The sequence below is a fragment of the Psittacula echo genome (assembly GCF_963264785.1).
Source record: "Psittacula echo genome assembly, chromosome: 3".
Classification (NCBI taxonomy): Eukaryota; Metazoa; Chordata; class Aves; order Psittaciformes; family Psittacidae; genus Psittacula; species Psittacula echo.
This window is the reverse complement of record NC_137736.1, coordinates 64,669,717-64,682,704: the sequence shown is the minus strand read 5'-3', so window position 1 is coordinate 64,682,704 and position 12,988 is coordinate 64,669,717. Positions and strand designations below refer to the sequence as shown.

General features: G+C 42.5%; 2 protein-coding genes across 17 annotated transcripts in view; one reads left to right on the top strand and one right to left on the bottom strand.

The window, feature by feature from the left end:
• Positions 1-7,099, bottom strand: part of DCUN1D2 (defective in cullin neddylation 1 domain containing 2) — a 28,266-nt gene extending 21,167 nt beyond the window's left edge. Inside the window, exons 1-3 of one of the 7 annotated variants that reach the window (XM_080612320.1) lie at positions 6,990-7,099; positions 4,115-4,331; positions 416-584 (exon numbers count right to left, since the gene is read on the bottom strand). In XM_080612320.1, the coding sequence (XP_080468446.1) occupies positions 416-584; positions 4,115-4,331; positions 6,990-6,992 (389 nt within the window). In that variant the 5' untranslated portion in view covers positions 6,993-7,099. Of the gene's footprint in view, positions 1-415; positions 585-4,114; positions 4,512-5,044; positions 5,374-6,393; positions 6,767-6,989 lie in introns of those variants that run through there. The other 6 variants (XM_080612323.1, XM_080612326.1, XM_080612321.1 and 3 more) reach the window with 6 other exon arrangements.
• Positions 7,100-7,191: 92 nt separating this feature from the next.
• Positions 7,192-12,988, top strand: part of TMCO3 (transmembrane and coiled-coil domains 3) — a 37,496-nt gene continuing 31,699 nt past the window's right edge. For 4 of the 10 annotated variants that reach the window (XR_013956363.1, XR_013956364.1, XM_080612312.1 and 1 more), the window contains exons 1-3: positions 7,323-7,572; positions 7,807-7,904; positions 10,350-10,892. Coding sequence is in view for 8 of the 10 variants with exons in the window: in XM_080612312.1 (XP_080468438.1) it covers positions 10,446-10,892 (447 nt within the window). In the remaining 2 variants the exon portion in view is untranslated. The other 6 variants (XM_080612316.1, XM_080612318.1, XM_080612317.1 and 3 more) reach the window with 6 other exon arrangements.

Below are 12,988 nucleotides of genomic sequence, written 5' to 3'. Positions count from 1 at the left end.
TAGCTCCACGATCCAGGAAGAAAATAAAAATAAAAATAATCATTAGTTACATCATCTTCCTTCATGCATCTCCAGTAACTGCCAGCTTTTAACACCACACGGTCCAACTCAAAACCTTAACAAAACCATGCATATGTTTATTATGAATTACATAAAAAGATCAGCATATCCATCTGCCTTTCTTTCTATACAGAGAGGAATTATATCGCTACACCCTTACTGTGGTCATCATTAAGGCTTTGCAGTAAAACACTCATTTAAGGAAGATGGGACACCACAGGCACTTAGCATCTGTTAAGCATGGCTCCAGCCTTAACAGATTTTTGAAGCTTCATGCTTAATTCAATTAAAAATGTTTTAAACAGAAACAGAGCTCAGGCCTTACACGATGAACTATGCAGAAATGGATACTTACCCCAACTCTGTCATCCCATCAACAAATTCCTTTTTACTGAATTCACATTGAGTAGCTGCCCTGAACTTCCATGCTACAACTAGGACACTGATACTGGCTGGATCCAGGCTTAAATCATCACAGAACTGCTGAATTCCATCAATGCCAATTTTATTTTCATCCTGTGGGTCTATGGTTCAAAATATAAAAAGAAGAATTGTAATTACTTGCAAAAAAAAAAAAATTTACAAATAATCATCTGCACAGCTGTGATATGCTGCGTAACACAGGTCTTCAGTTTTTCGTAAGTTTCACAAATGTCTTCACTTGAAATCTAGTTAATTATAGAAGAACCTTGAAGGGTATCTGTAAATAGATTAAGCATTCTGCACACTTCTCTAGAAATTGGTTGGCAAGTTTTCCTAAATTCATTAGCTATTGTCAATGAAAAAGTTTTGTCTTCTCTCCATAACGCTCTATAAAAGATCTGAATTAACTGAGGAGATGCCTGACTACACCTGAAAACAGTAAGGCTGATAAACACATCAAAACGTACAATACACTTATTGCCTAGCATGTATTAAACTTGAAAAAAAAACAACAAACCAAACCCACAAAACACAAAAAGAAACCCCCCCACACACACACAAAAAAAATACCCCAACCAACCAATCAAAAAAACCCAAACCAGCAAGAACACACCTACCAAGTGAGCCCACAAATTTCCACACCACACACCTCCCCCCAACAGAGATATTCGAGAATCCACTACAACTGTTTAAAGACCACAACCAATGTGCTTTAGTTTTAAGTCAGGGAAATCACCAAAAGATTGCTCAAACAATGCCTTAGCACAACAGACTTAGCTAAACTTGGGAAATACTATGTTTCAGTAGCACTAATACCTTTTTGAATATAAGAACCACCATTAACTACCTACAACAGGGTAAATGGCACTGTAAAACTTCTGTAACGAAATTCTCTCTCAAGAAAAACCCACAAACAAAAGCCCCTGCATATAAACTTAAGTAATTGGAGGGAGGGAAAAGCCGAACAGCAATAAAAAATGAAATCACACTGTTTTCAAAGGCTGACTGTTTACAAGTTATAAAACTCTCTTTCCCAGCTTTTGATAGGAAGATGTTTCAGTATCACTAATTGGGCTACGCAGAAAAGTACCCCTCAAGTAAATTTAAGACTAACTCCTTAAAACCTTTCAACCATTTTCAATCAACTCCTTAAGGTTTTCAGCCATGCTATTTTAAGTCATTATCCAATGAGTTGATTTAAAAAAAAAAAAAAAGTCTAAAGAAAACTTTTTTTTGGGGGGGGGGGCGGGGGGGGGAAGTTGTTAAGCAAAGATTTCTTCCACTTTTCCAGCCAATACTAGAGTGGTAGAAATGTTAAATGCAAAGAGGAAGCTAATTTAGCAGACAGACTTTTACCATTAAAACAGAATTACAACCACAGTATAACTGAGTGACCTTTGAGCAGGAATAACAGGCAAACACACTTTTCTACCATATGCCAGATCTAGTTCTAAGACATATAAAATGTATTTCTTGTATATTTGGAGAATAATTGAAAAACTAAAGGCAAAAAGTGCACTAGTGCTGAAATCACTGGAAAAATACCCTTGGATTTCAACAAGGGCTATTTCATCCTTATGTTTCTCCTCATCCAGGTAACTAGGACCAAACCCAAAACTGTTGTTTTGACAGAGTTGCTGGATAAATAGATAAGAAAACTAACAAAACCACAGACAATTAAAGACCTCTCATCTTGGATTTCAAATATAGTGTAATGTCTGTAGCATTCTATGGGCCCAGCAGGACAAAGGAATTCCTTGTTGTTTTGAGGCAAATGATTCAGGTTTAAGCTGTACATGAAGGAAAGGTGCTTAATCAAAACTTTTGCTGTTTTCTCTCAAATCTTATGAAGAGTTTTGTTCAGGTCCGCAATTTTACTGAAGCATTAGAGTGCTAGAACTGCAAAGGTGTGCTGCTAACCAAAACACAGACATAAAACTGACTAGATTTCCTTTCACAGAAGTCAAGTGGTGGAGTTTGCCACTGCTGGAAAATGTTGAATAATAAATAAAATTTATTATTTTAAAAAAATAAAATTGTGATTTTAAAAAAATAAATTATATATTCTTAGTAGCATTTAAAAAAAGTATGTATTTTTTGACCCAGCAGTGTGCAGCACTAACACGCAAGGAGCAAGCAGAAGATTTAAGAGACAGACAGACACACATTTTTTATGCATGTATATTTTTTACATATATATACACATCCCCCTACACCAAATAAAAAAAGTGTTTCTCTAGTTGTTTGGTATTTTGTTTGTTTTCTTTGTTCATTTTGGTCTGTTTACATGTGTCCCCCAAGACAATGCTATAGTATTGCTGGTTTTCTGACCCTACACAATTCTTTACCATATGATAATTAAAGAACATCTATACTTAAAATAGAAGACATTATGTAAAGTGTAACAAAAAAAGGTGGAAATGCTATCATACAAAGTAAGCTACCTACTGCAATTAGAAAACTACATAAAATCATAGTTGAGTAATTGTTAAGAGTTCATTTCTTAAAACATGACATGTACGGATCTCGGCAGGGGCTGGCAATGATTCCAGGCCACGATGCTCTATCATGTAATGAACACCACAGACATCCATGTCGGAAGGCCACATTTCAGAAAGCATTATTACCTACATCACATACATTCTTGTATTTCCATGACTATCTTTCCCTTTTTTGTTCTTTTCAACACTGCTGTAAAACAAAAAACTGGAAAAGAAACAACTCTGCCTTTAATCCACTTCCCTGTGGTTTTCACTCCAGGTCTCGCTCTGATCAGGCACATCACCTTTGCTGTAACATGCCAACACAAAGAATAAAATAAGAATGGAGTTTCTATGACTAGTTCCTGAGTTTTCTTATTTGACCAATATGATTATTTGACATGCTCAGACAAGCCAGCACTTCCCCCCTCCTCCATCCCTAGAAGTTTTCAGTGCCAGGTTGGACCGGGTTCTGAGCAACCTGGTCTAGTGGAAGGTGTCTGTGCCCATGTGGCAGGCGGATTGGAACTAGATCATCTATAACATCCCTCCCAACTCAAACCACTCTGCAATTCTGTATCTGTTTTGTCAGACTTCTAGCTGTAATGTTATCTGAAACATCTTTTTATTTTGATGGATAGAAATACTACTGTCTTTGAACAAAAAGAACTTCCCCAAGTATTAGCGTAAGAATAATATGTATTATTTTGCCACACAAAGTACACTGTACATATAACAGCAGCCACAGGCAATAAAACAAATAATTTCCATAATAAGATTTATTCTATTTTCTACCACATGCAGCTGACACTATTTTCTCATGATAGGTTTAATTTTCCTTTCAGTTCTACAGATTATCTACAGAAGTTGTGTAGTGAACATTAAGAGCATTTAAAACCTTTTTCATCCTTACCTTGCTACCACAAACACACAGTGAGAAGCAAAAACTAGCAATCTTTCCTGTAAGTCCTTAAGAATGGGAGAGGGAAAAGCAGAAATATCACCCAAAGAAAAGAATTGGAAAAAACCCCCATAACCAAAAACCAAAAACTCCCCCTCCCCCCAAAAAAAAAAAAACCAACAAACCCACAAACAAAAAAAAACCAAAACCAAACAAAACCAACCAACCAAACAAAAACCCCAAGCCTTACCTTTGTACCGATTATACAATTGTTCTAATTTCTTCTTGTCAACTGAATTTTTCATGGATTCTTTGTAGTACAAGTCTGGGTTCTGGAAGTAGTTGTCTGTTGCCACTTCTAGTTTCCATTCATTCTGCATTAAGCAGTAAATAGCAGTCCTTTCACCAGCCTGGGTAAATGCCATAAACTGGCGGACCTTGTCCTTCTGAGACGATTTAAGCTTATGCTTTGGGATGCAAAAGAAGCAGGAAAGCCAATGAAGCTAATCCAGAAGTTTGTTTCAGCATTCTACTACTACGGCCTATCTTTAAAAAGTTTTAGTTTTCTTGTTGATGACAACTTTCACTTCAGAATTACAGGAAGACAAAGCCTTGTTCTTCTGCAGTTAAAAAGACAGCATTTTCTTCTGAAAATTGAAATGACAGCATCTATACATACATTTTTAGCAGCACATATTTAGCAGTAATAAATTCATATTTCTGCTTTATTGCTCACATATGCAGAAGTTTTTCTGTTCTGAAACAGCGGTAAACATGAGTTTCACCATGCAACAGTATGGTTACCCTTTGAAAAATATGCCTAGTAGATATACAAATGAGATTATAAAGGCACAACTTAGAGATTCTCAGATTCTGTATAACTCCTTCATAAACAGAGAAAAACTGCTCAGCAGTTTTCCTAATATTTTCCTAGCAACAATGAACAATACAAAGCTTAATCATTTGAAGTGATAGCTAAAAAAGGCAGAACCATTTCTTACACTTTTGCGTTAGAAACCACTACCAACAGAAAACATTACGCAAAAAGAAAACAGATAAAGCAGACGTCAGGGATTTGCTGAATGTTATGATGAGACTATAAAGTCACTGTAAATGTGACCTAAAACTTTAATGTATTAACAGTATAAACATCTTTTACAGCATTAAACAACAAAACTACCTGTTACAGTGGTATATAGGAACCAATAAGATGCTTCTCTTAATGGCAGCTAATTGCAGCAACCATACTGATGCAACATCACTAAACTTCTGGAACACTCAAGAAGCAGGAACAGGGATTTTATAAGGAGCAGATCCGATATTAACACAGATCAATATTATTCTTCATATGAAGTTGGAAGGAGGAAATAGCTTAAATCAAACTCTGGGTTTTATTATATTCTGATATATCCCATTTTTGTTAAACCATACTTAACACATGTTCTGGACCAATAATTTAACTGATAAATTTGTCTCATTACTTCTTAAGTCATCAAGTATAACACAAAATGTACTGGTCTCTTAAATACTGGGCGGGGGGGGGGGAACCAGAGAACACGAATCCTGATTCAGTGCACAGTAAGCAGCAAATGTAGGACCATCTTTCAGTCTACTTGTTATCTCTTGTACACATATGGATGGTGGCATCTTGATTACAGATGGTCCTGAGACAAGAAACACATCATGTAAACAAGATAATGACTTTGGTCTTTTCTATATATTTTTTAATTTCATATAAGAAAAACATGTAAAGCTTCTTTTTATACAAGGAGAAACGTGTGAAGTGGGAAAAGAGCTGCAAAAATAACTACAATGTTATCTTGACAGAAAAATATTCAATAATCCCTTGACTGCAAGCTCTGTGTAGCCTCTCTCTCCTCCAATATTCATTAGCGTCTATGAGAGTATCTCTGCACTAAGATCCGCCTCAGTTACATAAAATTCTGAGCAATGAACTGAGCAATGTTCAATTCAGCACAAAGGTCTCCGACAGCATTCCCAAAGCAAAACCGACGTCCTCTCCCAAGTGCCCTGAACGCCAGGTATTCAGGAATATTTTCTAGGCTCAAAACACTGAGTTATCTGAAGGAATTAGAAGAAACACATTCGACTACCCGATCTACTACTCTGCCACGTAGTATAGTTTCTACTTTTCGCCTGTGTGCAATGTCCGCCGCAGCAGACACCGGTACCTACACACACTCTATAGAACGGGAGGTGGAGAGCTGAACCCACGTTTCTATAGCGTCTTCTTGCTAACGGGACCCAAACAAGGAGGGACACCTCGCACCAAGACACGCCTAAGTCAGCTTTACAGCCCTCACAAGACGTTAATCACACCACACCGCAAGCCTCAACGAAGCACCGGAGCGCACACGGCACAGGCTGAGGCGAACGCGCCGAGAGAACACTTCCCGGGACGGGACGCGCCCGCCCGTCCCCTGGTCCCCTCCGGCGCCCGGCCTGGGCCCTGTCGCCTCCCGCCTCCCCCAAACACCTCCAACCCCACCAAGGGAAGGGAACCAGTACCTCTGCACCTTTCCTTCCACCTCCGGCTGCACCTGCCGCGTCCCGGCAAAGGAAGGGGGAAGGACAGGGAAAAGGGGAGATCGGGGGGGAGCACTGGAGACTGGGGGGGAGCAGCCCGCGGGATGGCCAGGCTCCGCCCGCTGAAGGCAGGCGGGGCGGCGGGAGCGCGGGACACGGGTCTCCGGCAACCTGCCCCGCCGGCCCCAAGCCCAAAAAAGGGAAAGGTACGCGCCGCGCCGGCTGCCGGCGCTCGAAATACCCGCCGCGGCGGCGGCAGCGGGAGCAGCACTGCCCGCCTCCCTTCCTCCCCTCAATCCCCCCCCGCCCCCGGTGACCTTCCCCAGTCCCGGCGGCGGGAGGGCCGCTCCACTCCGCGCCTATCTGTCTGTCCTCCGTCGCGCCTCACCCGCGGTGTAACCCCCCCCCACCTGGCGCCATCCCCCTGCGATAAACAGAGCGGGAGCCGGCGCTGAAGGAAGGGGAACGGCGGGAAACCGCGGGGCGCTGGGCTCGCCGGTCCGGGGAGTTGGGGGTGGTGTTTGGGGCTCCCCGTCCCCGTTCCCCAATTCCCGTGTCCCCCGCCCCAAACAACCTACCATTTTATCACCGGCGCTTTGACCAACTTCACCGCCCGGCGCCGCCTCCCGCGCAGGCGCGAGGGGCCAAGCGCAAAGGCGGAGCGCGGGACGGAGGTGCCCTCTCGCCGCGCTGGTGGAGCCCACGGCCCTTCCCTGCAGCGGGGGACCAGTGGTGGCGGTGTCCGCCGGGCAGGACTCGGCTGCGCTGTGCGTGAGCGGCGAGTACCGTGCGGGGCAGGCGGAACGCGTCAGGGAAGGGGGAGATTCCACCGTTACGTTTCCCGTGACATGCCGCGAGGAGGCGCTCGGACTACAGATCCCGTCTGACGCTGCGCTTAAAGGTGACGCCGCACCGGCGCAGGCTGACGGGGTTGGCGGCCGGTGCGGGAGTGGGAGAGGCGGCTGGCAAGGGCAGCTTCTGGGCGCCTTCCGTTCCTGGCCGCTGCCTTGTGCTCTTGCTCTTCCCGCTCCCCCCTGGCCGTTGTTGGCCTCCTTCACTCAGGTGAGTGGGGCGGAGGGAGGAAGCAGCGCCCGGGGCCGGCAGTTGCGCCTCCGTCACCATCTCCTTCCCCTTGGAAGCTGGGCCGGCCGCTGCCCTGAGGTGAGCGCTGGGCAGTTGCCGGCGGCGGGTAGGGGCTGTGAGGAGGCGGAGGAGGAGGTGGCGGATTTGGCCGTGTTGCTGTGAGACCGGAAAGTTGAGCGCCGGGCAAGCAGGCTGCGGAGCAGCTGCTTCTTTCCTTCCTCACTCTCTCCGCCGCCATGAAGGGGCGGAAAAGGGGCTGGGCGCACCCGCGCTCTCCTCATCTTTCTCTGTTCTTCTCCTTCTCCCCCCCAGACTTCCTCAGGGTGAGGTCCCGGAAGCCGGCCCGGGAAGAGAGGAGGAGAAGGAGACGGTGGCGCAGGGAGCTGCCCTCCGGCAGCCATCGCTCTCAGGTGAGTGCCTGTGAGGCAGACGTGCCCGCGGAGTCACGGCAGCGGCCGGCGCCCCCCCCTCGGCTGCCCTGAGGGTCTTGTGAAGGAGGTTGTGGGTGGCAAACGGGCAGGTGTGGAAGGAGCCGCAAGGGTTTTGGATGAGAGGATCGGGCTTGTGTTGGAGGCAGGGTCTAACATCCGCTTGATGAAGTCCGGCGTTACTGTATCGTGTTCAGGAAGGCAAAACGGGGAAGATGAACTGCAGTCCATCAGGAAACACACCGTGCTCGAGAAGGACTCCGAACATCAGGAGTTCCCTCTAATTTGATACTTACTGATGCATGGAGAAGAGTGTTTGTGTCTCTTTTTTTTTTTTTTTTTTTTTTTTTCCCCCCTTCTGGATGATCTTTAAGGTTCCTTCCAACCCAGACCGTTCTGTAGTACTATGACTATTCTATGAGTATTTTTATTTGCGTTCTGAAGGTTGCCATATGTTTCTATATGTGGGGATTATTACTCCCCGAAGAGCTTTTGAGCACTACCCAAGGTGCCACTTTCCTAAGTAGCTTTTTGCTAGCCAGGTAAAAAACACTGTTACTGAAACAAAATGGTAACCGTGTCAGAACTACGGTGGTAAGTTCACACAGTGCAACAATCGGCAAATTTACTACTATCTCTGCTCAGGATTTAGGTGTGTGGTTGGCCATACCATCTAATACGTGCAGTAGAGTATTCAACTTCCTGCAGACAGAAACTTGAATACACAGTATGTGTTTTCTTCACCCTCTTTCTTGCAGGAATAGGTTGTAATATATTCAGCAGAATCTCTTGCCCTAACATATTAAACAGGAAGGTTATTATTTTGTATATATGATGAAATATTTCCTTAAATATCACTCTAGAATTTTGCCAGATGGTGTGAATTGTTGCATTTTCCTGATCTCTTAAAACCAGTAAACCCTATAGCTTTATGAAAGTTCTGGTATAGTTCTACTTTATTATTTTATTGAAATTGGCATGATGTAGCTATGCTTTTGCTGCTTTAATTATACTTTCAGTTCTTAATTTTTAACGTTTTAGTTCTTCATGTTAAACCCTAGCCCATAGTCAGCTATTAATAACTAAATGCTTTGGCTTGTATTTCATGCATGGAAAAGAAATAAACCCATCTACAGACAGTTTTTCTCAGTTCTAACTGAAACAGAGATGGGAGGGTATTTTAAAAATTAAGGTAGTGCATGGGTGTGCTTTGCCATCTTCACTTCCTGGTCTGTATATTGATGATGGTTAGCTTGGATGCTTGTGATTGTGACTGCTGCTGTATTGTAGGAAAAGAATAGGCACATAGCCTCCAGATTATACTATGTCCATATGCTGGTTCCTGATTAAGGCTGTTGGTCCAAAGATGAAGATTGCAGCTAAAGTTTTAGACAAATACCTGCTCTATTGATGATCTACTAACATGTAGTGTGCTGTGCATTTTTAGACTACTACACTTCAGTGATAAATGTATGCTTTGTACATACATTTGTGCATTGTTAAATACAGCTTTGTGATGTGGGGCTGTTTTTTTTTATAGGTTTTTGTGTTTGTTTGGTTTGGGTTTTTTGTTTGTTCTTTTGTTTTGCCCCCCCCCCCCCCCCAAGAAAATGTAACTTTGTTATTTTACAATAATGTCAGTGTTTTCCTGTAGGCTCTGGGGGAAGGAAATTTCTTCCTGCTTGGTGTTAGAAGCAAATACAGCAGTTTAAATATAGATCTTCAAGTAGCTTCTGGGAAATGAACTTATGAATGAATTGATTTTACTTTTAGTGTTCTTATAACTCTATTTTAAAATCATGAGGATCAATAATTAGCCTCGAAGTAAAATGCCTCAAGGCCCTGCAGCCTTTTAGGTGAAAGTCTTTGATCCAGGCTAGTAATGCTTTGAAGTCCAGGAAGTTTTGATATTATTTCTTTACTGTAGAAATTACCCCCCTCCTCCCCCCAGTCTAATTTATAATGTAATCTGTTTCAGTTAATCTTTCTTTCCATTATATTTTGTATAGTTGCCTGTGTTAATGGTTTGGAGGCTATAAAAATAACAAATGATTATGATACAATTCTTTAGGATCAGTTTGAAAAAATGCAAGAGGTAGATAAGAGTAATGAGTTCTGATGCTAGGTTGAAGTATAGCCTATGGCATCGTGGCTTAATATTTTTATGGTTTTTTTCTCATAAGAAGTGCAGGTGACTACCATGTGAAATAACTAAGCTTTCCATTCAGTATTTTTAAGATAAGATGATATCTAGAAAATAATCAAAGGGAAAATGAAAGTCTACCAATAACCTTGGGCTGTTTCTTGGTTTTGAGAACTGTTAAAAGATTATAGTGTAAGATGCAGTCTTGGGTTTCTTTTCTGCATTTGCTTGGCCTAATATCCCAACATTATAATGTTTGATAACTGATTGGTACTGTTTTGCAGCCTGGTATGTGTACTGGAGATGCAGAAACCATGTAGGACAACGCTTTGAGCAGTTGTGGATTATCAATTTCTCCCAACAGCAATAAAAATTGAAAAATGAAGGCGACTGGATTTATTTCCTTATGGACGTTGGTTTTATTGCCTTGTGTCCAGCTAGCAAATCCTGCAGAGCATGAAGATGTAGTAAAGCATGCAATAAAACTGCACCGTGGGAAAGGAGCTATTATCGCTCAGAGAAAGCAGTGGGTGTTTGAGAGCTGCAGAAAACTGTCTGGTCTTCTTCGCCAAAAGAATGTTGTTCTCAACAAACTAAAAAATGCCATAAGAGCGGTTGAGAAGGATGCTGGACTGTCAGATGAAGAGAAACTTTTTCAGGTTCATACCTTTGAAATCTTCCAAAAGGAGCTAAATGAAAGCGAAAACTCGGTCTTTCAGGCAATCCATGGTCTCCAGAGAGCTCTACAGGGTGATTACAAAGATGTTGTAAATATGAAAGAAAGCAGTAGACAGAGACTGGAAGCCTTGAGAGAAGCTGCAATTAAGGTTAGTTCCCCCGCGTTTATTACTAGAGTACTCTACTTGTGATTTTCATTTTATCATGGCACAGTTTCAGTCTGTTTTAATAAAAAAGAGGCTTTACATAAAACTTGCAATGTTTACTGTTTAAAATGGATTTTGCATGAATTGTTCTCATTAGTAAAATTAAAAGTATTTCTGTTGTAGAGCTTAAAACTTACTAGCAGTCAATAGTTCTTATCTGAATACAAAGCTAAACATAATCATAAGAACTTGGACAAATATTATGCTAAAGGGAAGGGCATACCAGAAGTGAGTCAGTCCACATAGCATAATTGCACCAGAAAAGCCAGTGGGATTATCAAAGTGGAAATAATGCCATAAATTGGCAAAATACTGTTATTTTCCACTTAATGAGAATTGCTCTTTCAAAATATCCACTTTAAGCACAATGATTTTTTGCTTTTTATTTCTATATTTATACAGATATGGGTAAAATGGATGTGCAAAATATTAGATGACTAGATTTTTAGTCTCATTATAGCACTCCTAGCCTAAAAAGTGAAGGTCTGTAGAACAGTGCATTCTAAGAAAAGCACATATGAGTAACAGTTGAGCACAAGTACTTTATGGAAGATTTGAGTTCTCATGTCAATGCAGACCTGTTAGGGTTTGCAGTATCTGCCACTGTCTACTGGGCTTCATAGTACTCAGACTGTGTACTGAAAAGTCTCCCATTGAGAGAAAATGTTGCTTAGTTCATTTGGTATTTAAACTGCTCTGTTTCCTTGCTCTATCTGTCAACCACTGGAGGAATATATTAAGAGTTTTCTTTGGTTTCTGTCTCCTAAAAGAAGAGTCTGCCTTTGCACAAGGGAACAAGAGCAGGGGGCGGGAAGTAATTGAGGTATAGAGTCACAGAATTGTTTGGGTTGGAAAGGACCTTAAGATCATCCATTTCCAACCCCCATGACATGCGCAGGGACACCTCACACTAGATTAGGTTTCTCAAGGCCCCATCCCACCTTGCCTTGAATGCTGCCAGGGATGAAGCAGCCAAAACTTCCTTGGGCAACCTGTTCCAGTGCTTCACCACCCTCACAGTAAAGAACTTCTTCCTTGTATCTAACCTGAACTTTCCCTGCTTAAATCTTCCTGTCCTTCCTTGTCATGTTGCTGCAGTCCCTGATGAAGAGTCCCTCCGTGGCATCATTGTAAGCCCCCTTCAGATACTGGAAGGCTTCTGTAGTATCACAGCTGGGAGAATCTCTAAAGGACATTTTTTGTAAGAGATGGGCAGATCTTAACAGGTGAAGATGGCAAGAGATTTTGTGCAGTTGTCCTGGGTTCAGCAGCAGTCATTTTTTCTGTAGTAGCTGGTGCAGCGCTGTGTTTTTGACTTTCAGCCTGGGAACAGTGCTGATAACACTGTGTATGACCAAGGACTTTGTGAGTCTCATGTTCTGCCAGGGAGGAGGGGAAGCCAGGAGGAAGCAGAGACAGGACACCTGACCCAAACTAGCCAAAGAGGTATTCCATACCACAGCACGTCATGCCCGGGATGTAACTGGCAGTTACCTGGAAGGGCTGGCTCACTGCTCAGTCAGGCTGTTTCTCTACGGATGGTATTGCATTCTCTTCTCTTGTTATTTCCCTTATCGTCATTGTTATTGGTGGTAGCAGTAGTGGTTTGTGTTACACCTTACTTACTGTGCTGTTCTTATCTCAACTCCTGGGAGTTACATTCTTTCCATCCTCCTCCCTGTGCCTCCGGGAGCCGGGAAGGGGGGGAGGGAGTGGACTGTGTGGCTAACTTGACGACAGGGTTTAAACCAGGACAGCAGTGAATTGTGGTAAGAAAGGCTGGTGGAAGTAGAAGTTACTATGCAGGCTTGGGAGTCTGGAGTGGTCCGTGGAGTGAAAACAAAGACTGAATTACAACGAATTTGGATAGGGAGTAGTTTGGATCTAGGTGTGTTCCAATGAAGTGCTCAGTATGCCTCTGATATTGGCACTTAATGTAGTGCCAGCCTCTGGTGCATAGAAATGGTAGCAATTGTAATAAAATCACATGATTTTCTTCAGAGTTCTTAAAATAACACCAGTGAAGCTGTCCAGAATTC